This window comes from Triturus cristatus, chromosome 3_2 (assembly GCF_964204655.1).
Source record: "Triturus cristatus chromosome 3_2, aTriCri1.1, whole genome shotgun sequence".
Taxonomy (NCBI): Eukaryota; Metazoa; Chordata; class Amphibia; order Caudata; family Salamandridae; genus Triturus; species Triturus cristatus.
The window spans coordinates 1143398897-1143422114 of record NC_140584.1 but is presented as its reverse complement, the minus strand read 5'-3'; the positions used below and the strand labels follow the sequence as shown (position 1 = coordinate 1143422114).

Below are 23218 nucleotides of genomic sequence, written 5' to 3'. Positions count from 1 at the left end.
ATAGCCATGGATGCCCTCGTGGCTTCACCGAGAGGAGTTTTCATAGACACGTGTGTCCTGCAGGACCAGCGCTACATGAGTCAAAAGGAGATCGACTTGTTTGATTTCTCTCTTTCCTTCAACATTTTTGGTGACTCAGCATGTGTGTGCCGAACCTGTTCTGCCACACAAAATATCTGTGGGTCCCTCTTCTGTACTGTGCCCATGAGGGATATAATGTGCATGTTTTTTGAAAAAATGGTGGATTGATTTTGAATGTGTATATATTAGTATTTTCACTTTCCTCACTTTTTGACCAGTTTTTAGGATTTTTACATTGGCATATGTACTGTAAAGGATTTTAGGGTCCCATGTATCGATTCCACCAGTAGACACACTTTTTTAACATCTGTTGAATAGTTGTAATGAATTTAGACCTTGTATTATGTATTTGAATGAATCAGGTCACAATATAGCTGCTATGTGCATATTTATATAGTACATGTTTGCATTTTTTGCACCTTTGTTGCGTATTTTGCACTTTGTATTTCTTCGCACTTTAAAGGCATATTTTGCACTTCAAAGACTAACAATTTGCGTATTTGCACAGCTAACTGTGTGTTCTCAAGTTTTATGGAACCTATATTGCCTGTACATGGTTTCAACCTCAGCTGCTATTATTATCAGTGTATTTGCACTTATAGCTTTCTCTGCATTTGCCTTGTAAGCCAGTATATTTCTTCTATGTTTATTATCACAAGTATCACGTGGTCATAGAGTGCTCTTTCAATATAAAGGCCAGTAAAATCGGCAGTTACTGCATGTGATCAAGGCCATCTGGTGGCCGAAACGCGTAATGGCGTGCTGTGTGGGTGTTGACTTTTATTAAAGACCTTGAAGCACGAGCTGGTGTCCTTGTGCTTCTTCCTCGCCGACTGGAAGTGGGAGACAGCCTGTTTGGATTCTATATCTATATATATATATATATATATATATATATATATATATATATAAACAAAAAGTTATCCACGTTATCCACGTGGCCGGCACTCACGGGCAGATAGGATAAAGACTCTTGTCAGGCTAGTAATGATCAGCGTCGCCCCCTCTTGTACGCTGATCCGACACGTTTCGGGAACAATCCTTTCCTCAAGGATTATCAAAGAGACAATGCGGCAGGCAATAGGGCTACACAGAGTCCAACTTTTATTTCATTTAATTTATACAAACAGGAAGTCTGTCTCAAGTGAGCCAAAAAAGCATTATGGGACAAGTAGTCCATTGAGGTAAGTAACTCCCAAGTGGGATGCCTGCCACAGAGCAACTTGAAGCAAAAAGTTCTTTAAAAGAAGGAGCGTGAGCACTGCAGAACTTGACGAAGGCCGTCCTCGGCTGAAACGCGTTGTTGTGGCTGAATAAAGTACCAAATTTGTGGATGGTTGTGCCGCCTCTTTCATGACCTTGTTGGATTGAATCATTGATATATATATATTCCACAAACTCTGTTTTTTAGAATTCCTTTTCCTCAGGGACAAACGGAAGCGAACCACCAAGTAAGTGCTCAAATTTTCAGTTTATTGCTGCCACCATGACCGCCAGACGCTTTTCGGCCTGCCTCGGCCTTGATCACAAGACGCGTTTTAGGAGTCGTGATCATCCATGTAAAGCGACCTGTGCCTCTCACATGAATTTAGCATGGACATAGAAAAAATACTGCCGTTTTTTCTTTATATGAAAAACAGCAACATTCAGACAATGAGTCATCATCATCCATTTAAAGTGTATATATATACTTTTTTTTTTTGGTGGCTTGATTTTGATTTTGTATGTATATATATCTATTTCCCTCGGTTGCTCCCCTTGGCTGCCCACCTGCTCTTGACTGTTCTTTTGCCTTCCTGCTGTTCCTGCGCCGGGCTCTGCTCCGCCCTCCTGCCAGTAACGTGAACGGACGAGGGACCGGCCAGGCCTGGCTCCGCCGGTCCTTGCAACTACATTACCCAGGATTCCCTGGGCCTGGACGTCAGGACGCCAGCTCAACACGCGCCAGGAGGCTCATAAACGCCAGCCTGGTGTGGAGCCTCTTGTTTCCCTCGGTTGCTCCCCTTGGCTGCCCACCTGGTCTTGACTGTTCTTTTGCCATCCTGCTGTTCCTGCGGCCGGGCTCTGCTCCGCCCCCCTGCCAGTAACGTGAACGGACGAGGGACCAGCCGGGCTTGGCTCCGCCGGTCCTTGCAACTACATTACTCAGGATTCCCTGTGCCTGGACGTCAGGACGCCAGCTCAACACGCGCCAGAGACGCATAAACGCCAGCCTGGTCCCTCGCCTCGCAAGGACGCGCGCAGGACGTTCCGGGAGAAGCCCGGGACAAGGGCGGGCCGTTTGTGGCCGTTCGACGCCGGACGAGGCAGGGCTGGGCCACCTTACTTACGTTTCCTAACTTGTGTACCGTCGGCACCTGAGGTAGGAGTGCTTAGGTTTTGTATCGTTGTGTCCTTTCCCTTGTTGTAGTAGGTGTGTTTTCGGGCTATAAAGTACCCCTACAATGAATAAACGAAAAACTGGTGCTGGAGTGGTTGGAACCCTGGACACCTTCCTAAATAGAGCGGAATCTGTCCTAATTCATTAAATTGAGGCCACCGAACGAAGACTTTCTTTAGAGCCCAGGACTTCAGGGGGGGGGGCACGTCATGTGTGCTCTTACATACCATCCGGTCTTCACCTGAAGCAGCTGCTCCGACCAATTGTTCTCTGTCTAGGCTGCCCAGTCCAGCTATTACCAACTCTGAGCTTTATTCGCAGCCTCTACCAAGCCTCCTGTGTCTTCCAGTCGGAGTAACAACTAGAGGGATGAAAGTGGTGGGGAGTTCAAATAAAGCGCCACAGAAAAAAGTAAGGAAGGGGCGCAGTACCCTAAAACTAAAACCTCTCCTTCCACCCACTGCCACGAATGGGGTTTTTGTTTTTGGTAGCTCAAGTACTGTATCCTCCGACAACCCTTCTAAAGCTTCTATTGACCCTAATTACCTTGTGAAAGGGAACGACCTTTTTCTTGCTCTAAAGGAGTATTTAGCAGCTTCACTTGAACCACTCATTAAAAAAACTGGACTCTGTTGACCATAGGTTAGCTAGGATTGAGGACGCCTTGGCACATTATTCACATGAGGACCAGGCCCTGCACCACAGGGCAGCCACTACTGGTAACATCATGGCCCTGGTGGGGGATACCCATAAGGTCCAGAGTGTTGCTAACGCACAAGTCGATTCATATGTGGTTGGGGTAGATACAGTTGGAAGTGTAAGGACTATCCATCCAACTAATTTGAGCAATGTTGAGATAACCCCTAACCAAGCTCCATCTGTGCCAAGGAGCCCTCGGAGGTCCAATACTAACAGTGTCGCTGGGCATAAATTGAGGCATTCTTATCTCCATCTGCCCCCTGAAGCGATTCCCTACACGATCATCCTGACGAATGTTCCTCCCCTTCCCCTGGGCACACAAGAACACTGGTCCTCTCTCAAAAACAAGGCTTTACACTACCTGAATAAAGTGACAGATATTGGGGTTGGTTTATTCGAGGATTTTAAAATGGCTAGGCGGATTGAATGGGTTGGCCATTCTGCTAAAACTTTAAAAGGGGATTGTGTAGTTTTGAGCTTCAGGTCCCCGGGTCTGGTTCGTCATATCTTAGAGACAGTCGGCCATGTGCTAGTTGAGGGGGCACCAATTGGCATACTTCCCCTTGGTTTCTTTTATCAACAGAGACATAGGGATGCCCGTTTAGCCCAATGTAATTACCCTAGGCCAGACTTTCCTATCCAGCTTAATAACCGCTTTGACGCCATCTCCTCACTTGAAGATATAGATTGACAACGGGTGGATGCCCCTGAGGGAGCAGTGATAGGAGGCCTTGGGACAGTAGGAGTGTCATCCACTACCAGCCACTTTAAACCAATTGAACCTATGGTCCAAACCCTGGCTTCCTCTACTGTTGTAACGACCCCGGTTAGTTGCTCTTTGTCCCCAGATGTTGCTACTGGGTGCCTGTCTCCTATCCCTCAGAAAGAACATATGATTATTTGCTCGTGGAATATAGCGGGCTTGGAATCAAAAATCGGGTCATTAGATTGGTCATCCTTTATCAACAGAGTGGACATATGGGCGTTTCAGGAAACCTGGTCAGTGGATAATATGTTCCAAGCCGGCTACTTAAATTTAGGGGGAGGCCAGTAGGTGGCCTAACATGTTGGGTTAGGCAAACCGAGGGGATATCCGTGGTTGAGATTCCCTCTGATAATCCCAATATTTTTGTCATAAGAATAAGGTCTTCAGGCGGCCTTGATCTATTCCTGTTTAATATTTACGTTAGAGGTCAATCGGGGGGCAGGAGTTCTCAGGTAATTGCAGCCCCTGAGACCCTTCTAGAGGAGAGTGCTCCTAACACCAATTTGATCATCACTGGAGATTTTAATACATGTTTTGAGCCGCTGGATGGTGATGATGGAAGGCTTAGTGAGGAGGTGGACTCTCTTTGGGGCGTGCCTCAGCTGGACCTCCTACCAATAAGAAAATGGACCGAGGCCGCACTCCAGGTTAAAGGGTTGTGCCTGGAATGGGGTCTTAGGGCAGCCAATGGTAGGACTAAGTCTGATTCACTGGGGGTGGCGACCTTTGACAACGGTCCCCACAAAAGCAGGATAGATTACATTCTTGTAAAAGTTGAATTCTGGCATCATGTCCTAGACATGGAAGTACACTCCCGCCCCGAAATCGATCATAACCCCCTGGTTCTAACACTAAAAGGTTTGAGCTTTGGCCCTACTGCCACTCTGGAGTCCGATAGCAGTTCTAACCATGTAATACTGGGAAATGATCTGAGAAGGGTTCGTTGGGATAAGGTGGCCCTCGACGAAAAGAGTGTGCTTGAAATTAGGGCATTAGTGACAGGATCATTAAGGACAATTAATGATTGTGGCCCGCAGGAGTCACTCATAGATATACTGCCATCAATCCACATTGAGCTCTTTAGTAGGCTGAAAAAGTACTTTATAAACTCTAAGCCGATTAGAGCGAATCGCAAGTTAGAACCCATCTCTTGGTATAATGACCTATGCAGGTCTACCCATAAGGTACTTGTGAAAGCTATTAAATCTAGGAATCACATTTCTATCCAACAGTCCAGGGTACTTTACAAATCTACCCTAAGAACTGCAAAAAGAGATTGGGACGAGGAGCGTTGGAAGGACCTGTTATTGGCATGTAAAGGGAGGAACATGACCCAGTTTTGGGACTTAACAAAATGGGGGAACGGGCAAAGGTTGATCACCCCAAATAACAATGTGGATCCACACCTTTGGGTTGCCTTTTTCGAAGCTCAATATCGCCAGGGTGCGGAGAGGCAAATTATCACACCAGCTATACGCATAGATACTCCCCTGATGTTTAGTACCAAGGAGGTTGAGGTCGTATTAAGGAATATTCCAAGCGGTAAAGCACCTGGGCCCGACTGCATTCCCCCAGATTTATTTAAACAGCTTGGTGATCTCTGGGTTCCTTACATTACGACCTTGATCAATTCTCTGGCGGGGGGGGAACTCCTTTTCCACCTTCTTGGTCCGGGGCGGAAATCATCCCGATTTACAAGAAGGGGAATCGTTCCGCCCCGGCCAACTATATGCCCATCAGCCTTATTGACGCTTTACAAAAAGTCATAGCCCGGGTCCTCCTGGGTAGGATTCAAAGTTGGATGTCTAATGAAAATATTTTATCTCCCTTTAAAGTAGGATTTCGGGCTCACATGGGGACCTTATTATTATTATTATTATGTGTTCTTATATAGCGCTCAACTTACCCTTGGGCATCTTGGCGCTTGCATTGGGAACCCGTCCTGGTTTTTCCCTGTGAGATAACCCGTACTGGGCATCCCCAAGGTGAAAGCCAGGCATCCCGCCGCGGGGGGGCCGTTGTGGAGATTAAGCAAGCTTGTTGCCCAGAGCTGCATAGTGTGAACTCGTGCTTAGAGTGGGCACCGAAGCGAGAATTATCGAGTCCGTGGACAATTGGGCTCCGGACCCTGCCGCGTCGGGAATTGAACCCTGGTCCCGGGTCTGACCTCTGCTTCAGGGTATGCCTCCTCTAACCAGTGAGCTACACTTCTCCACCTTAGATCAAGTATTCAGATTTGTCATGCTCTACTGGAGGGAGGTTATTTTAGGTAAGGGCCTGATTTTTGCAGCCTTCGTAGATCTAAAATCTGCGTTTGATCTTGTTCCCAGATCTAAACTGTGGGATGTTTTTCTGGGACTGGGGATGCTCAAGGAATTGGTGGATTTCGTGATTAAACTTCACAACTCTAACTATGCACAGGTTAGGTGGGGGAAACCAGGCGAGGTCACTGAGAAATTTAGTGTTGGGAAGGGCGTTCGTCAGGGGTGCGTCCTGGCCCCAACACTTTTTTCACTGTTTATTAATGGGGTGGTACAGTACTTTGACAACTTCTCCACAGATGCGCCCATGCTGGATGGCCAAAGGGTACCCCAGCTCATGTTCGCTGACGATACCCTGATTTTATCCAAAACGAGGCAGGGCCTTCAGTTGGCTCTGTCTCGTTTTGAGGAGTTCTGCAGCGACCATGAGCTAGTGATCAACGTGGGTAAGACCAAATTCATGGTACTCCATGGGTCGAAGCCTGTCACTGCAAGAGTCTATATGAGCGGGAAGCTCCTGGAACAGGCCAATGTCTTTACCTATTTGGGTATCACCATAGGAGATAAAATGAGCTGGTCCCCCCAGGTGAAGTTACTTGCATTGAAACATTCTCAGCTAGCTGGGGCATTGATAAAGGAACACAGGCTTTCCCAGACCAAGCCAATAGCTTCACTTGTTAAACTTTACACCATGAAAATCATACCAGCTATTCTCTATGGCGCTGAGATTTGGGGTCATAGTAACCTAACCGATTTAACATTGGCCCAAAATAAGTTTTTAAGATCCATTGTGCGCCTCCCCCGATCAACCCCCCGTATCCCCCTTATCCTTGACCTGGGTTGTAATGCTATTGAGGACATTGTTCACTTCAGAATGTTGGCTTTCAGGAGAAGGCTTTGGACGGTCCCAGAATTACTCCCTTTTGCCAACGCTTTACTTGAAATAAGGGGTATGGACCGTTCTAATAAGATTCCATGGCTCTCCAGAATTAAAACTCTTCTTACTGAGTTGGGGATGAGGGACTTATGGGTGTCTCCCGAGTCGGCCGTACTCCCAATGAAAGCACAGTACAAATCAGCCTTCTGGGACATAATCAAAAACCTTTAAAGATGTTCCCCGGACGGAAGGTTACTGGGATCTGATTACGAAACCTAGAGATCGCAGGTTGTTCCATCAATTTCAAGTAGAAACACTCCCGCTCAGGAAATTTACCCATAATTGGTCAACCGGTAAGGGAGACAAGTGTCCATTTTGCCCAGACCTAGTTGAAAACATTGACAATCTTTTATATGTTTGCCCTGCCTACCGTTTACCCAGAAGCGTGTGGCTTAAACCCCTGTGTAGGAATTTGGGTACGAATTCAGCTATGATTGCTAAAAGTCTACTGAAAAATGGTGGTGACTCCACTATCATAATTGGGGTCGCCAAGTTCTTGAGCTGGTCCTGGGCAATTTGTGAAAGAGAAGGAGGGTGATGTTGGCCAGCCAGGGACATTTCCAGGATTGTACTTTTACGTGCCTAAAATTTAGTTCTATGTATAACTTGCAAAGCCCCTAGAATCAGGAGTTCATCCCTAGTACTCTGCACCTTATCGCCATGCATTTTATGCACTTTAGACTGTGATCTCCTGGTCTGCTATTGGGAATGCTTTTCCATGCCTTGCACCTTTTGATCCTCATAACATACTAGGTCTCAGCTTTTGGTTTGAGATCAGAAATATTTTATCAGGGACTTTGCTCTTTTGCACATTGTATTTTATAATGTATTTATATTGCAGTATTTTAGATTGGTCATTGGTCATAGGGACTGACATCAGGAATACTTTAGCTTCTTTTAAAAAATTGTGTTATTGAAATGTATTGTTGTATTATATGATCACTTTCAAGGCATTAAGTTGTCGAATAAAGTATTCTTGATTGATTGATTGATTGATATATATATATATATATACACACACACACATAGAGAGAGTGAGAGACAAGGTACATATATGTGACCCTGCACCCAGATGATGGATGGAAACATCTCAGTTCGTCCACGGAATCAAAATTATTTGTACTGGGCCTTAAAGCTGTATAAAAAGCACTTATATTTTCCCCCCTAAAAATAGAACTATTAATCATTTTCTCAAACGCATCTAAACTGTACTGTGTTGGCATTCGCTTTTGGCCTGCATTCTTCTGCTTCTTGATAATATTATCATTACTGATGGAAGGAGCCCAGGAAATACAAGCGATGGCTATCCGCTTTCATACCGGCTGCACGCGACATGCTGCCTTGACAATTTCCCACCAGTGCGCCAGGATACAGTTCTGGCTATCCCGCCTCACTCACTCAAGGAAAATAAATTCAATGTTGCATTTCCATCCTGATAAGACATCCTTTCTTGCATTCTTTCCTCACTGTAACAATAACACTAACAAATAAAAATCTTCCCCACAGAGTCAGGGAAGGAAGGGATTTCCTGTCTGGCACTGCAGGGAAACCATTCTTAAAAGATGCTAAAACACAGCAATAGAATGGACCTGGCAATGATTTGGAGTCATCAGATGTTAGTCTGACAGAGACCACTGTACAAAGTTGTGTGGTTGTGTATTGCTATAGCTGTCAAGTGAACCCATGCCAACAGAGGACAACACATTTGAGATGAGACTCTACAAAGAATCCAGTAGATCGAAATGACCAATACTTAAAATATTACTATTGGAAATATCACTACAGAGAATATGGGTACATTGAAGAAGCTGAGCATAGTATTAAGTGTACAAAACTGTAGCTCGACACTAAACCCTAAAACATAACCTTACACTAGCCTTAAATATAAAACGAAATCTACTGCTAAGCGTACATTTTACCTTACACCAGAAGCCTTCAAAACATTTTTGCTCTGAGCCCCCCAAGGAAAATGTTTTGAATTTAGGGGCTCCCCTCCAAACCTTTATGGCAAGGACTGTTGGAGCTGAAGGGTCAGAGTTGAACACAGGGCCTGGGTATATGATTTCATTCAAGGAGTGCTTTTTCTGTAGCTCATAATCCATACTAAATGTGAGAGTGGCATAGCTAGACGTACTGCCACCCGGGGTAGCCCCTAAGTTTGCCACCCCGGTGCAGGTAAGAGCGCGGGGGTGGCGACCAACGGATTCCTTGTTCCAGGGCGGGGAGGGGTGTGGCCGGTTCTGGTAGTCGACAGACACAACTCGCTATGCCACTGTCCTCTGCCCACTCCACTGGGCCATCAACCCATAACCTATGCCCCAAAGCAAGTTGTCTGCTACTTAGTGTAAAAATATAGAGTAAATGCCCACATATCGACCTTTCTCCCTCCGTACCCCTTTGCTCCGTTGCTTGGAATCTGTTCTCTGTGCAGAAAGAGTGACCAGGAACCTAATTCTAATTCTAGCTAGGAAAATGAGCCACTGTTCCCCTTTTTGGTACCAAGCCAAAATTGGAGGGCTGTGGCCCCTCATACTTGTGGCCCCAGTGCCATTGAACCAGCTGCACTAATGCTAGTGATGACACCTTTTTTTTTTTTTTTTTTTTAAACAAAAGAGCCCCCCCAAACTTCACACCCTTCCCAGGAGCATCTCTTCAATCACTCAACAATTCCTGAAGGGCTAATGCCAATCTATAGAGGCTTCCAGCTGAAAGCAAGGAAGGGGGAGGGGGCTCTTGTGCTGTGAAGACGAGGGAGGGAGGGACAGACAGCTAAAAAAGAAGCAAGCCAGCAGGGAGCCTGAAACCTGAAAGAAATATAAGTGTGTGCAGTCGTTGAAATTCAAAGTCTTCTTGGGCGGTAGTATAGGCTTTACTTGATTGAGATGTTTGAAGCTTCTAGTGGAAAGGATTTATTCTTTTTTAAAGGTAATGGAAGGGTGTTTTAATAAACACTTATAAAAATGTTTGCATCAGGTACTGTCTGATAAACTTGTTCCAACTTAAACATCAAGGGCCTGATTTAGAGTTTGGCGGATGGGAATTTACTCCATCAGGGTCACGAGTAAAGTACTCCTTTGCCCTGAGGAAGTACCCACCTGCCACATTTTGAGATGTCCACTGGCCCAGCAGACATCTCTTGCATTAGAGGAACCTTCATCATGTTGGTGCCTGTAAATGCATTGGACGTTCAAAGAAAGGCTTAGTCAACATGATGGAGCAGTGCGACAAAACGTTCAATGTGTTTTTTTCTCAAAAAGAAAATCTCAATGCTGGAGTTTTCTCCCATGGCATGGGGAACATTTTCCCTACTCATTACAACCAGGCTTTACAAGGCGGTGATAGTGAAACGGGCCATTTCTGTTGACTGGGTGTGAGTGTTTGATTGGTTCTGATGCTCCGTCCATCACCAACCCCTTTTGTACCGCTTTGTTCGCCATAAGTTGGCAGGGTATGCTCAGACGTGAGTCCCTTGCTCACTTTGCCACTGGATTCAAGCAAGCCTGGCTGAAGACGGCTGAAATGCCAGAAACCGGTCCTAGGAAGCTTGTTTCCGGTCCAGGGAAGGCATGGCTTGGTAGTTCGGGCTGGACTGTTCCCATGAGGCACAGGGTCAGACTGATTTGCATATGGCCATGTCTGAACTGGGGTGGCAGAGTGGGCTAAAGAACGGTGATGGATCAAACCCAGATCTGTTGACTGGGTGTGAGTGTTTGATTGGTTCTGATGCTCCGTCCATCACCAACCCCTTTTGTACCGTACTGGATACAAGAGGCAGTCCGGGCTTGACCTAAAGGTGAAAAACAACAAAACTGAATATTTTGTTCTGTATACCAACATCTTTATCTCTGCAGCATGGCACTCAGGAACACAGTTCCAATACTTTTTTTAAATGCCCTTTTACTGCTGTTATGTTGTGTGGACCACCCCATTGTGGAGTTATACAGGAGGGGGGTCACACACTATACCCCTGACCTGTGGTAGGTGCCCGACCTGGAAGTAGATAGATAATAATATCACCCCCAACGTGTCCCCCACTCACCGGAGTATCCAACAACTGGCGACGAGGGTGTCTTCACCACTGACATCTCCCATGGATCACGTTCTCTTCGAACCAAAGTTTACGTCACCCAGGAAGGTTCTGGGATGCTCCTAGGTTGTCGTACAGCAGAACATCTACAGCTGGTGGTTTTCGCTTCTGCTGTGCACCTGGAAGATGTAGAGTCTCTGGTGGAGGAGTTTCAATCCTTGTTTGACGTCATAGGGTGCCTTAAAGACCACATGGTACGGCTCCATGTAGATCAGTCAATACAGCCTGTTGCTCTTAAATATCGAAGAGTAGCATTCCACCTGAGGCCAAAGGTTGAAGAAGAGCTGAGGAAGCTGGAGGCCGCCGATATCATCGAGCGAGTGTAAGGTCCCACTCCTTGGGTGTCTCCCATTGTGATAGCTCAGAAGCCGAAACAACCAGGCGAGGTCAGGATCTGCGTGGACATGCGCCTGCCCAATCATGCCATAAAAAGGGAACGTCATCTAACATCCACGGTCGACGACATTGTTGCAGAAGTCAGTGGGTCACGCTGGTTTTCAAAGATGGATTTATGGGCGGGCTATCATCAACTCCTATTAGATCCTGAGTCAAGAGCTATAACGACATTCTCCACCCATGTGGGCCTGCGCCGATACAAACGTCTCAGTTTTGGGGTGTCCAGCGCGGCAGAAGTCTTTCAAGACACCATCCGAGGAATACTATCTGGTCTCAGAGGAGTCATAAATGTCAGCGATGACATCTTGGTACACGCACCCACCTTGGAGGAGCACATGGTTCGTCTTCGATGCGTCTTCCAGAGACTACAAGACAGCGGTCTCACCCTGCATCGCGAGAAATGGGAGTTTCTCAAAAAGGAAGTAGCGTTCTTCGGATACAATTTCTCACAACAAGGCGTATCGCCCGATCCAGCGAAGGTTCATGATATCCAGACAGCACCAGCCCGACCACAGTGACTGGTGTAAGAAGCTTCCTGGGCATGGTCACGTACTGTGGCCGTTTCATCCGGAATCTAACAGGTCTAACTGCACCACTGCGAGAACTCACGAAGAACACCGCCACGTGGGAATGGGGTCCCGTGCAGGAAAAGGCTTTTCTGGACACCAAACACGCCCACTCGGCCGAGACTACGCTAGCCTATTTTGACCCAGCCCGTGAGTCAGAACTATCTGTTGATGCAAGCCCTATCGGACTGGGAGCAGTGTTATCTCAGAAGCAACCGGACGGGGAGTGAGCCACGGTACCTTACGCAAGCCAGGCTTTGACCAACACGGAGCAAAGATATTCCCACATCGAAAAGGAGGCGATAGCAATTCATTGGGGGTGTCGCCATTTCCATCTATACCTGTATGGGCAACCCTTCACGGTCCATACGGACCATAAGCCGTTGATTCCCCTTTTCATGGGCATCTCGTTAAAACCTCCACCAAGGATTGAGAAATGGATCCTGCAGCTTCAAGAATACCAGTTTAAAGTGGTCTATCGCCCAGGGACACAAAATCCTGCAGATTGTTTATCCAGGCATGCCAGGCCAGTAACCCAATAGGAAGAATGTGAAGCGCAGGAGACGGAAGAGTACGTCAGATTAGTGGTGGAACGTCCGACCCCTCCCCATACGGCTAAGCGACATCATAGAAGCAACCAAGCAGGACGATTGCTGGGGGATGGCAATTTCAGCGGTAGGATCGGGAAGGTGGCATTTCCTTCTTGAAAACCTGGCATGCAGAACTGAAGAAGCACAAATGGCGCTCAAGGCTCTCCACAATGTCAGCTCAGAGTTAGCCGTGTCCCAGGAAGGGTGTCTGATGAGAGGTACTCGCCTGGTCATCCCCAGGTCACTGCAACAGCGAGTGGTGGACTTGACTCACATTGCTCACCAATGAGTGGTAAAAACCAAATCACGCCTGCGCAGCAAGGTATGGTTTCCTGATCTGGACAATGTCGTGGCGCGGACTGTCCGCTCATGCCCACTCTGTCAAGCTGTTGGTCCAGCTGAACCGCCTGCACCGATTGTGACGGAAGACATACCCCCTCACCCTTGGCTCAGAGCGAGTGCCAACTTTGGGAGCCTACCTGATGGCAGACACATGCTTGTTATCATCGATGACTTTTCTAAATATCCTGAGGTTGAAGTCCTAGATTCAATCACAGCAAGCAACACAATACCTCGTCTTGAAAAGATAATGGCCACCCATGGGCTGATCAGGGATCTACGCACAGACAATGGCCCGCCATTCTCTAGCCACGAATTCACTGAATACCTCCAGTCAAGAGGCGTTCGACACCAGAAGATTACACCCCGGTAGCCTCAGGACAATGGGGAAGCCGAGCGTTTTATGCGCACTCTAAACAAAGTCCTGAGAATAGCAGTTGCCCGAGAGCAAAACATGGAATGCGCTTTATACACGTTTTTGAAAGAGTACAGACTAACACCTCACTCTACGACCATGGTCAGCCCTGGGTCCTTGTGCAACCAACGGCTGCTGGATGATGTTTTTCCTCATGTGACACCATTGTCTGCCCTACGTGATCAAGTTACTGAACGACTTCGGAAGCGGCGTTCCAAGAACGATCATGTGTCCAAACGGCGACATGCCAAGAGTCGGTCGTTGATAGCAGGCGACATGGTGTTGGTGAAAAATCGACATCCACGAGGAAAGTTTTCGCTACCATTCGAACTCGACCCCTGGGTTGTCCAGACAGTAAAGGGGACAATGGTCACAGCCCAAAGAGGAAATGAAACAATTACCAGGAACATTTCACATTTCAAGAAGTATCAATGCCCTGTGCCGCCGAGTGTGGTGACACCTGAGGCAGGTGATGGCGAGTCTACCAGCGAGTCCCACGCCGAGGACGACTGGCTGCAAAATGGGCCAGACGCATCCCTACCCGGTGCACCCGCTTGACCACTCTTCAGGGACAGTCGGAGCTGGAGACTGTAGAGATGGGGGTGAACGTCGAGGAGGACGAAGATATCACCGCCGGGCCAATCCTGTGGTGTCGTCTCGACTGAGAGGTTTTGTTATAGACTAAATGTGTTGTTTCAAAGTGGGCTAAATGCTTTTCTCTCTCTCTCTCTCTCTCTCTCTTTCTCTCTCTTTTCTTTCTCTCTTTCTCTCTCTCTCTCTCTCTCCCTCTTTTCTTACGTTGTCTCTGCCCAACCAGTCACTATGGTTTGTTGTTTATTTTGCATATTCATGATAAAGGAGGAATGTTATGTTGTGTGGACCACCCCACTGTGGAGTTATACAGGAGGGGGTCACAAACTATACCCCTGCATATGCCTGACCTGTGGTAGGCGCCCGACCCGGAAGTAGATAGATAATAAAAGGGTCTTGGACCGGAAGCTCCGGGTCACTTGGCCGAGCATACCATCCAGTGTGTGAGCGTGTCTTCATTCTATGCATCAACCCCTCACACACTGTGCACGACATATCACCCCCAACGTGTCCCCCGCTCACCGGAGTATCCAACAACCGCTGCATGTAAATGACAGCCAGGAGACACACTAAAAAATCAAAGTCACGCTACCCGGCCTTCTTTATTAACAAGTACTAACTGAAGCATTTGCACTCCATTGGAGTAGAGCCATGGAGCCCCAGGGGGGAGCACCCCAAAGTCTGAAGACCTCTGCCCTAAACTAACCCTAACACTAAACTTAACCCTAAATATTACCCTAAGCCTCACCCTACCTCCTACCAATACCAAAAAACAATCCAACCATTATTCTTACAGCTCTCCCTAATCCTGAACTTAACAATACCCCTTTTCCAACCCTCATTTATTTATCTATTTATTTGGTTCTTAATATAGTGTGTCAAACATATCTTGAGGTCCCTTTCGATGGTGGGGGTTGATGTGCCTTGTCAAATGTGTGGTGAGATAGTCTTCAAAACCCTTTTGCTTAAGAGTGGAAGACGTTTTAAATCTAGGATTGTCCTGCCTGATTAGAGTTTGGCTTCTTGAAGTTCTTGAAGATTCAACGTTTTTGTGATAAGAGTTCATGTTTCTACAAAGTAATTGCCCTGTATACGATGTATGCAGTATTACATGCAGAGCGACGGTCAATGGGAAGCCTCCCTAGAGGAAAAAAATCTGGGGTGACCCACTGATGTCTTTTTGTACTAGACGCCATATGGGCTGCTGAGTGGAGGATTGCTTTGAGGAAGCTAGGCAGCATTTATTTAGCCCAGTCAGGAGCACATTTCCATTATCTGATGCGAGATGACTAGCGCTTGGACATCCATCTTGTTTTGGGAGGAGAGGTTTTGGACTACTTCGAGCTGCTTTATTTGGAATATGGCATTTTAAGTCATCTCATGGACGTGTAAAACAACATGCAGTAGTTTACGGAGATTGATGCAAAATGAGTTAGTTGGAGAGATTGTCTATGGTGTGCAGCCGATATCCTTGAGTGGGTTTGACCATTCAAGGGAAGTTCTTGTTCTATGTTTAGGGAGAGAAGGAGAAATTTTGTGTTGTTGATGGCTTAAGTTTAGTTTTTGTCAAGGATTGCACACTGAGAAAGTCTGCTGAGCCATCTTCTTAATCGCCCAACAAAAGGGTGACTCCTCCCAGTAGCCACAGTGCACCCCTCATGGAACAGCATGTTTCTGAGGTATCAAGGGTTCCAGTGAGAATGTTAAAACCATGAAAGGGGAAAACCATCTCGATAATCTCATTGAAGATTGCCTCACTGAAGAATTCAGCAGGTATGAAAGCTTCAATCCAGATACATGTGAAGAAGTCCAGAAGAAATCAACATGATAAAAGCAAAAGTCGGGAACAAAATAGCAGCAAAGGGTCAAAGAATGTGCCAAACAAATATGAAACAAATGCTTTGCAATGTATCTTCCTCTCTTGACCGTTTGCCCTCCATTATATATGGTTAAATAGGAGCTGACATCACAAGAAAAAACTCAAGCTTCATCTCAGATTGTGAATCTCAAATAAAGGTCTATGACTAATCCATCCTTTTGGGAAACACTTGTTGAAATGCTTTTCCAAGCTCCTTTTCAGCACGTCATTGTGTTAGTTTAGAGATTAAGGAAGATGTCGACATCCTCAATTTCAAGATGGATCCCAGTTTTTTTAATATGAACTATTGAGAAGGCCACTTTAGGAGTCATAATAACCATCCAGCCTCACCACGGAAACAACAAGCCCACCTGCTGAGCCCTGAAGCACCTCCTTGGAGCCCACCAGTCTGACAGTTGACCTGTCAAGTCCCTCCTATGTGCAAGCCTCTTCTTTGAACCACCCACTCCATCTTCTGAGTCATGAAGTGTGTAATTAATATACCTGTGGAAACCTCAACCCCATCCAGTAAGCCTACCATCTATCAGCAGAGCCATGAAGCATCTCCAGTGAGCCTACCGGCCTACCTCCAGAGCCATGAAGCATCTCCAGTGAGCCTACCGGCCTACCTCCAGAGCCATGAAGCATCTCCGGTGAGCCTGTCAGCCTACCTCCAGAGCCATGAAGCATCTCCGGTGAGCCTGCCAGCCTACCTCCAGAGCCATGAAGCATCTCCGGTGAGCCTGCCAGCCTACCTCCAGAGCCATGAAGCATCTCTGGAGAGCCTGTCAGCCCACCACCTACAGAACCCTGAAGCGACTCCAGTGAGCCTACCAGTCTGACATGGACTTAACCAGTCCACCTCCTGACGTCCTGTAGTGCACTACTAGGGTTAATGGAGGAGGAAGGGGTGTTATGTACCACAATGTACCCCAATCTAGGGCTAAGTAGCTACACGATCTTTCATCTACATTTGTCCTACCTTGCTCTGCATAACGGTTTCAGCACTGACCTTTTACCCAGTTATGTGCTGAATAAATGTCGATCGGTTTCCTTGAAACTAGCCTCATTTATTATGCATGAGAATTATTATTATTATTTTTTTTTAGTCCTGATCTCACCAATCAAGCCTCATCGGATCTTGTAAAGCCATTGTAACGATCTGTGGGCCTCCCGGCTTTCCGCATTCGCATTGATCCTCCGACCAATCCCTTGTCATAAGGGAGCTTGATGTAATCATTGGACCAGTTATATTAGTCTCAAATTACGACCCCAACTCATAAGAGGATGCCAGATGTTAGATGGCTTGTCGTCTGCGCTTTCATAATCCAAACGGGCCATAGCAAACGAGGCTTTAAGCCAGTCCTCCCTTTTCGGTGATTGGGGGTCTTTCCATTTCTTACAGATCTCCCTCCGAGCTAGGAGGGTCAGATATAGTAATAAACCTCTATGTGTCTATGAAGCTGTTTGTCATATTATACCATCGTCACCAAAGAAAACAAATGACATGTTAACGTCGATTTTAATCTTAAAAATGTCTCGGAGAGAGTCGCCAACCTCCTTCCCAAAAATTTGCAATTCCGGACACTCAATAAAAACATGTAGATCGTTGGCCGAAGGTAGCAGGCATCTCGGGCACATGGGGGGGGGGGGGGGGGGGGGGGGGAGGGGGGGGCTGAGACAAATTTGCCAATCTTAGCTGGAGTATAATACAGTCTGTTTATAACAAAGAAATGATTTTTTTTTAAGCTAGCAGGTTTGACTTGCTTATATAACACCTTCAGAGGGCTCAAAAAGGGAATCTATTGAGGGGCGATAGTGGTTTGAGTCCACACCATCTCTGAAGAAGGAATCTCCTGATCTTCAGCTTCTAATAAGTGATTATACCATACTGAGATTTCCTTCCTCAATGGGTGGATAGTTTGACACAACCTTTCAATTTCCCAGTTTCCTCTAACCTCCCCTTTTTCCGCATTGAACCAGGACTCTAACTGCAGGTATTTAAATCTGGAAAATCCAGCGCCTATCCTAGTTCTCAAATATTCCCAGGGGTGAATCCCCTCGGAATCTGCCAGCTCAGACCAGGTGTTAATACCAGCCCTTTTAATAGGAAGCGCCAAACTGTCGCTGAGGCAGCCCGGAATTCCGGGCGTATCCCAGATGCATGAGAATTCTTGGAAAAGTCCCTGCACATGACTCGCATAACAGGATTAACATACAATGTATAAAAGTCATGGTCACCTTCATCCTACGCCGAAAGAACTACTTTGCATAATTTAAGGTATTGATTTAGGCTCATTTACAGAATCGTACTCACAACAAATGGATTGTGTAAGGAACTCTGAGACTATCTTTATGGTATAAAAGACCCATACCAACAGTAGATAGGCAGAGGAGAAGCTTTCACTCTTGACACAAGACACTGGGGTCCTGGGCTGCAGAAGCTACAACACGCAGTGGTCTGACATCCCTTGCAGGGTGTCCAACTTGAGACCAAGATGGGGTCCTGACTTTACACCCACATATGCTAGGTACACTTAGACACACTTAGGTAGGGTTGCATCGTAGGAGTACACTTAATTACTGTCAGGATAGGGATTATTTTTAAATCAAAGTATTCTTGTAAGTTTGAACCTCAATCCTTTTCTGGCTGTGAGGCTGCCCTGTTCAAACTCGCTATATCTGCTCAAATGACCCTATCCGGAATGCTTATCTACCGTCCTCCTGGCCCTGCGAGACAATGGTCTTCCTCTTTACCAGATTTAATTGCCCCTTTTATTTTACAAGCGGCTAATTTTATGATCTTGGGTGATTTAAATCTTCACCTAGAAGACCCTATGAACCCTGAAAGTTCTACTTTTTTTAGCTAATTTGGAAGCTCTTGATTTGATACTTCATAATAGGGGACCCACACATCAGGCTGGGCATCTGCTGGACCCTATTTTGTCTAACCTTCCTCTAGACTGCAACTCTCCCGCTCTTCCCCTAAACTGGTCAGATCATTTCGCTGTGCACTTCTAACTCACTGTCCTTGAAGATACCTCGCTTTCTCCTACATATAGTAGTGGGAACAAGAGACCATGGCACAAATTAAATCTAGACTTTTTAAATAGCCTCCTTGAGGCGCATTCCCCAGATTTGAATCTTCCGCTCCATTCCTTAAATACGGCGGTTTCCAATTGGTTATCTTCGTCTATTAATCTTTGTTTGCCTCTTACATCGAAAGCCAGCTTTTCTCATCGTTCCCCGGTTCCCTGGTTCAATAATGACTTGAAGATTTTGAAATCATAATGCAAATCTCTGGAAAGAAAATGGCGCAAATTATATGCTCCCAGCTGTAAAGCCGACTATAAGGCTGCCCTTCACATATATCACTCTGCCTGCAAGGGCTACTTATGTTTCTAATATTATCAATAACTCTCTGAACCGCCCCCAAGTTTTGTTTTCCATGGTTAAAAAATTGACTGGTGCAAACACTCTTCCCTTACCCCCAGTCCTTGACTCTACTAAATGCAACAACATCGCTAATTTTTTTATCGCCAAGGTGAAGACAATATATAGCAATTTAATTTCTTCCGTCTCTTATGATTCTGATAAACCTTGCTCAGACACTATTCATATGAATTCCTCTCCTATCACACCAAAAAATTCGCAGTGGCCCCTCCTTGAAGATGGCTCCTTTTTTGATTGCCTAGCTAGGATAAATTCAGGCTCCACCCTCGATCCATTACCAGCTAGTATTTTGAAACTTTCCCCAGCCGTGTTAGGAATCTGTAATGGGCTCCTTAATTCTTCTTTATATGAGTCCTCGGTTCCATCAGACTGGAAACATGCGATGGTAGTTCCTCTGTTAAAAAAGTCCAACGCTGATCCCTCGGTCCTAGCCAACTTCCGCCCCATTTAACTTCTGCCCGTGTTTTCCAAAGTTTTGGAAAAACATGTTAATTTGCAGCTCACCACTCATATTGAAAACTCAGGTTTCTTACATCCATCCCAATCAGGTTTCAGGACACATTTTTTAACAGAAACCACCTTACTGGGGGTAACTGAAAAACTACGCTCCTGTCTTGACCATGGTGAGACTATGGCACTCATTTTATTAGACCTGAGTGCAGCATTCGATACTGTGTCCCACTCCATTCTGTTAAAATCCCTTCAGTCAGCAGGAGTGGTTGGCTCAACCCTTTTGTGGCTGACCTCTTTTCTTAGTGATCGCACCTTTCAGTTTTTTCCTTCTGGCTCTCCATCCACTCCTGCATATGGAGTTCCCCAGGGGTCCACCTTGAGCCCATTGCTCTTCAACATCTATGTGAGACCCCTTGCGACCATCGTTGAGGATGCAGGCCTCGCCTTGTACTCCTATGCCGATGACACACAAATTATTTTTTCTTTATCCTCTTCTAAAGATGCTCCTGTATCCTCTCGATGGAGTGGATTACGTCGAGTTTCGGAATGGATGAATGCCAATTGCTTGAAATTGAATGGGGATAAATATGAGGCCATCATTCTGGGCAAAGATAAACATCTTTGGAGCCCTCATCATTGGCCCCAAGAAAGGGGTCCGTTCCCCCAGCCAGTCGCTCAGGGCCGCAATTTAGGGTTTATTATTGACAGTCAATTATCCATGCGGCAACAAGCGGTTAGCACTGCTGGTACCTGTTTCTCTATACTCAGATGGCTGCGGAAGATCATTTGGATGCTTCCTGCCTCTACTCAAAGAACTGTGGTCCAGGCTCTTGTCATCTCTCGCCTGGACTACGGGAACGTTCTCTATCTGGGAAGCAACAAGGAACTCTTGAACAAGCTCCAGGTGGTCCAAAACTCTGCGGCACGCCTTCTCTGCCACGTTCCTAGAAAAGTTTCCATCTCTCAACCTGCATTGGCTTCGTATCAGAAGCCGTATTAAATTTAAGACTCTCTGTCATATTTTCTGTCATATTTTTAAAATCAAGCAAGGTTCGGCTCCGCCATACTTGCAGGAACTTATTTGCCCTTACACTCCTCATCGAGTCTTGCGCTCCTCCACTCTAGGTAACTTGGTACCCCCTAGATTTAAACTAACTAGAATGGGTGGACGTTCCTTTGCGTGTCTTGGACCCAGACTTTGGAACTCCCTTCCTAACCATATGAAACAGGAAGCTTCCTACCTTAAGTTTCGACGAGACCTTAAGACCTGGCTCTTCACCCAGTAATTAGCTCAGTTACCTAGTCTAGATTCTAGACATATTTGCGCCGGGAAACCCTGGATAGGGTAGCTGCGCGCCTTACAAATTTAATTAATAATAATAATAATGATTAAATGCCTGCATATATTCTCTGTGTAGCACCATAGTAGAATTCTACCTTCTATTTACTCTGTTGGTGCTTGTAATCTTTTACATTTGCTTAAGTCTAAATGGTTGTCACAGCAAACATGTTTTATACTAGAATGACACTGGTTCAATAAATGCTTATTGAAAAAGTCCCCATCGTTTGTTCTGGGTATCTCTCTGAGACTAAGTGAGTATGATTGACTGAGCGAAAAGGACTGTACTGTTTCCCGATCCCTGCAGGATCAAGGGTTGTCATGTTCGATAGTTGGCAGAAACTATTCGCTCCTTGGTAAGGTTAGGGGGCTTATGGTGGCACTGTGAGCCAGCTGGTCTGAAGGCTAACATATCCTTTGGGGGTATCTGGAATCAGTCTGGACACCGATCCCTTAGTTTATATTGTCTAAATGTGCAGATCCTATGTATGTTTAGGAACTACACAACAGAGGGCTGTAGAGCTGAACATGTTTTTGTGGGGATGGCTTGCTTGATTGCCAAGCCGGATGTGGCCCGCACATGGAGGCAACATAAGCCAGCGACTGTTAGAAGTTGGCATGCAGGGGTGGACTGGTGCTCTCATCAAGAGAAGCCAATCTTAGAGACTTTAGGCTGCCCTAAGAAGCATGAACGTATAAGGGGGAAATGGTATAGTTACTATGGTTTATCGATTGACTATATAATGCTATACGCTTTTGAAGATAGTGCTTGCTGTAATGCCCTGCATGTACATCGACCAGGTCTTGCAGTGTATTATGCTGTGTCTTGCTGCAAAATTCTAAATAAAGTTCGTTATTAGAAAAATACATTAAAAAGTCCGCCTCCTTAGCTCTGAGCCTCTCCTTTGAGCAAGTTAGTGCACCTACGTGGTCATTAATCCTCTGCATTGAGGCCGCCGGTCCAAGTGTTGAGCTTCCACACAGCAGCGGAGCCACTGAGTTAGGTCGATGATGAAGTCTTAAAGCGTTTAGACCAAAATATGACACCAAAGTCTGCGTTTACTGCTCAAACCTACTCATCTGGAAAGTGTTGCTGCAGTTGTGGCATCTGGACGATCACACACCTCACTGCAGTTGATGGAGTTAGATGACCTCAGAGGGTTCTCTGCTCCACTTTTAACGCTAAGCACCGGCTTCACCTGAGTCTTTGTACAATCCTTTGTGCCAAGAAATCACATATTAGCATCTGGATGTACACCACAGCCCACAATCAGTGTGTGGCAAGAAGCCTATCAGCTACAAGTAGTACCAAGAAACCATAACCAAGAATGTTTGTGTACTGGTGGCCCGGCTGAGAGGTAGCCAAAGTGAGATTGGATCAACCTCACGAAATAAAAGTAGCTAGTGGTGGAATTATTACAAATGAGGGATAATGGATCCAGAAATATTTAATCCATGCCATATCTGCTCGTCCAATTTATGATGATGTTAAGGCTTTCTCCGGCTGCTCGTATATTTTCGTTTATGGTAGCTTGGTTTTCCAACCAATTTCATACATTTTCACTATATTGTTATCGCATTGAAGGTTGTTTTCTTTTGTGTATTTTAAGTTTTGTTTTACAATGAAATGGACAACTCGATACAAAGATTTAAAAATAAATATGCTGTGTAATAGGCGTAAGGAGTTTCTTTATTTTCTAGTAGATCCACGTTAATGGTACCCGTGCTACACTACCGCGATGACCCCACTGAGCCCGCGGCTGTGGCTGAAGCATGCACTCACCTGCTTGAGATTGAAGAGTCCATGTTTGTCGCAGTTGGGGATTTCCAGCAGGTACAGGTGTTCTAGAGGCAGCGGACCTCGCTCATCGGGGAGGGGCATGTTGGAGATGCGCTCCAAGACCTGGTCTAACTGCTGCTGGCAAGGAGTCTGAAAAGGGAAGAATAAAAGCTAAGGAAAATGAGGACACATGGAACTGTATGAGAACAAATGTGGAGTGTACTGTT

The 23218-nt window shown here is 46.0% G+C and overlaps 1 protein-coding gene across 1 annotated transcript in view; it reads right to left on the bottom strand.

Moving 5' to 3' along the window:
• IGFBP2 (insulin like growth factor binding protein 2) overlaps positions 1-23218 on the bottom strand; it is a 295532-nt gene that overhangs the window by 7299 nt on the left and 265015 nt on the right. The window contains exon 3 of the mRNA XM_085649966.1: positions 22995-23141. Coding sequence (XP_085506092.1) covers positions 22995-23141 — 147 coding nt within the window. The remainder of the gene's footprint in view (positions 1-22994; positions 23142-23218) is intronic.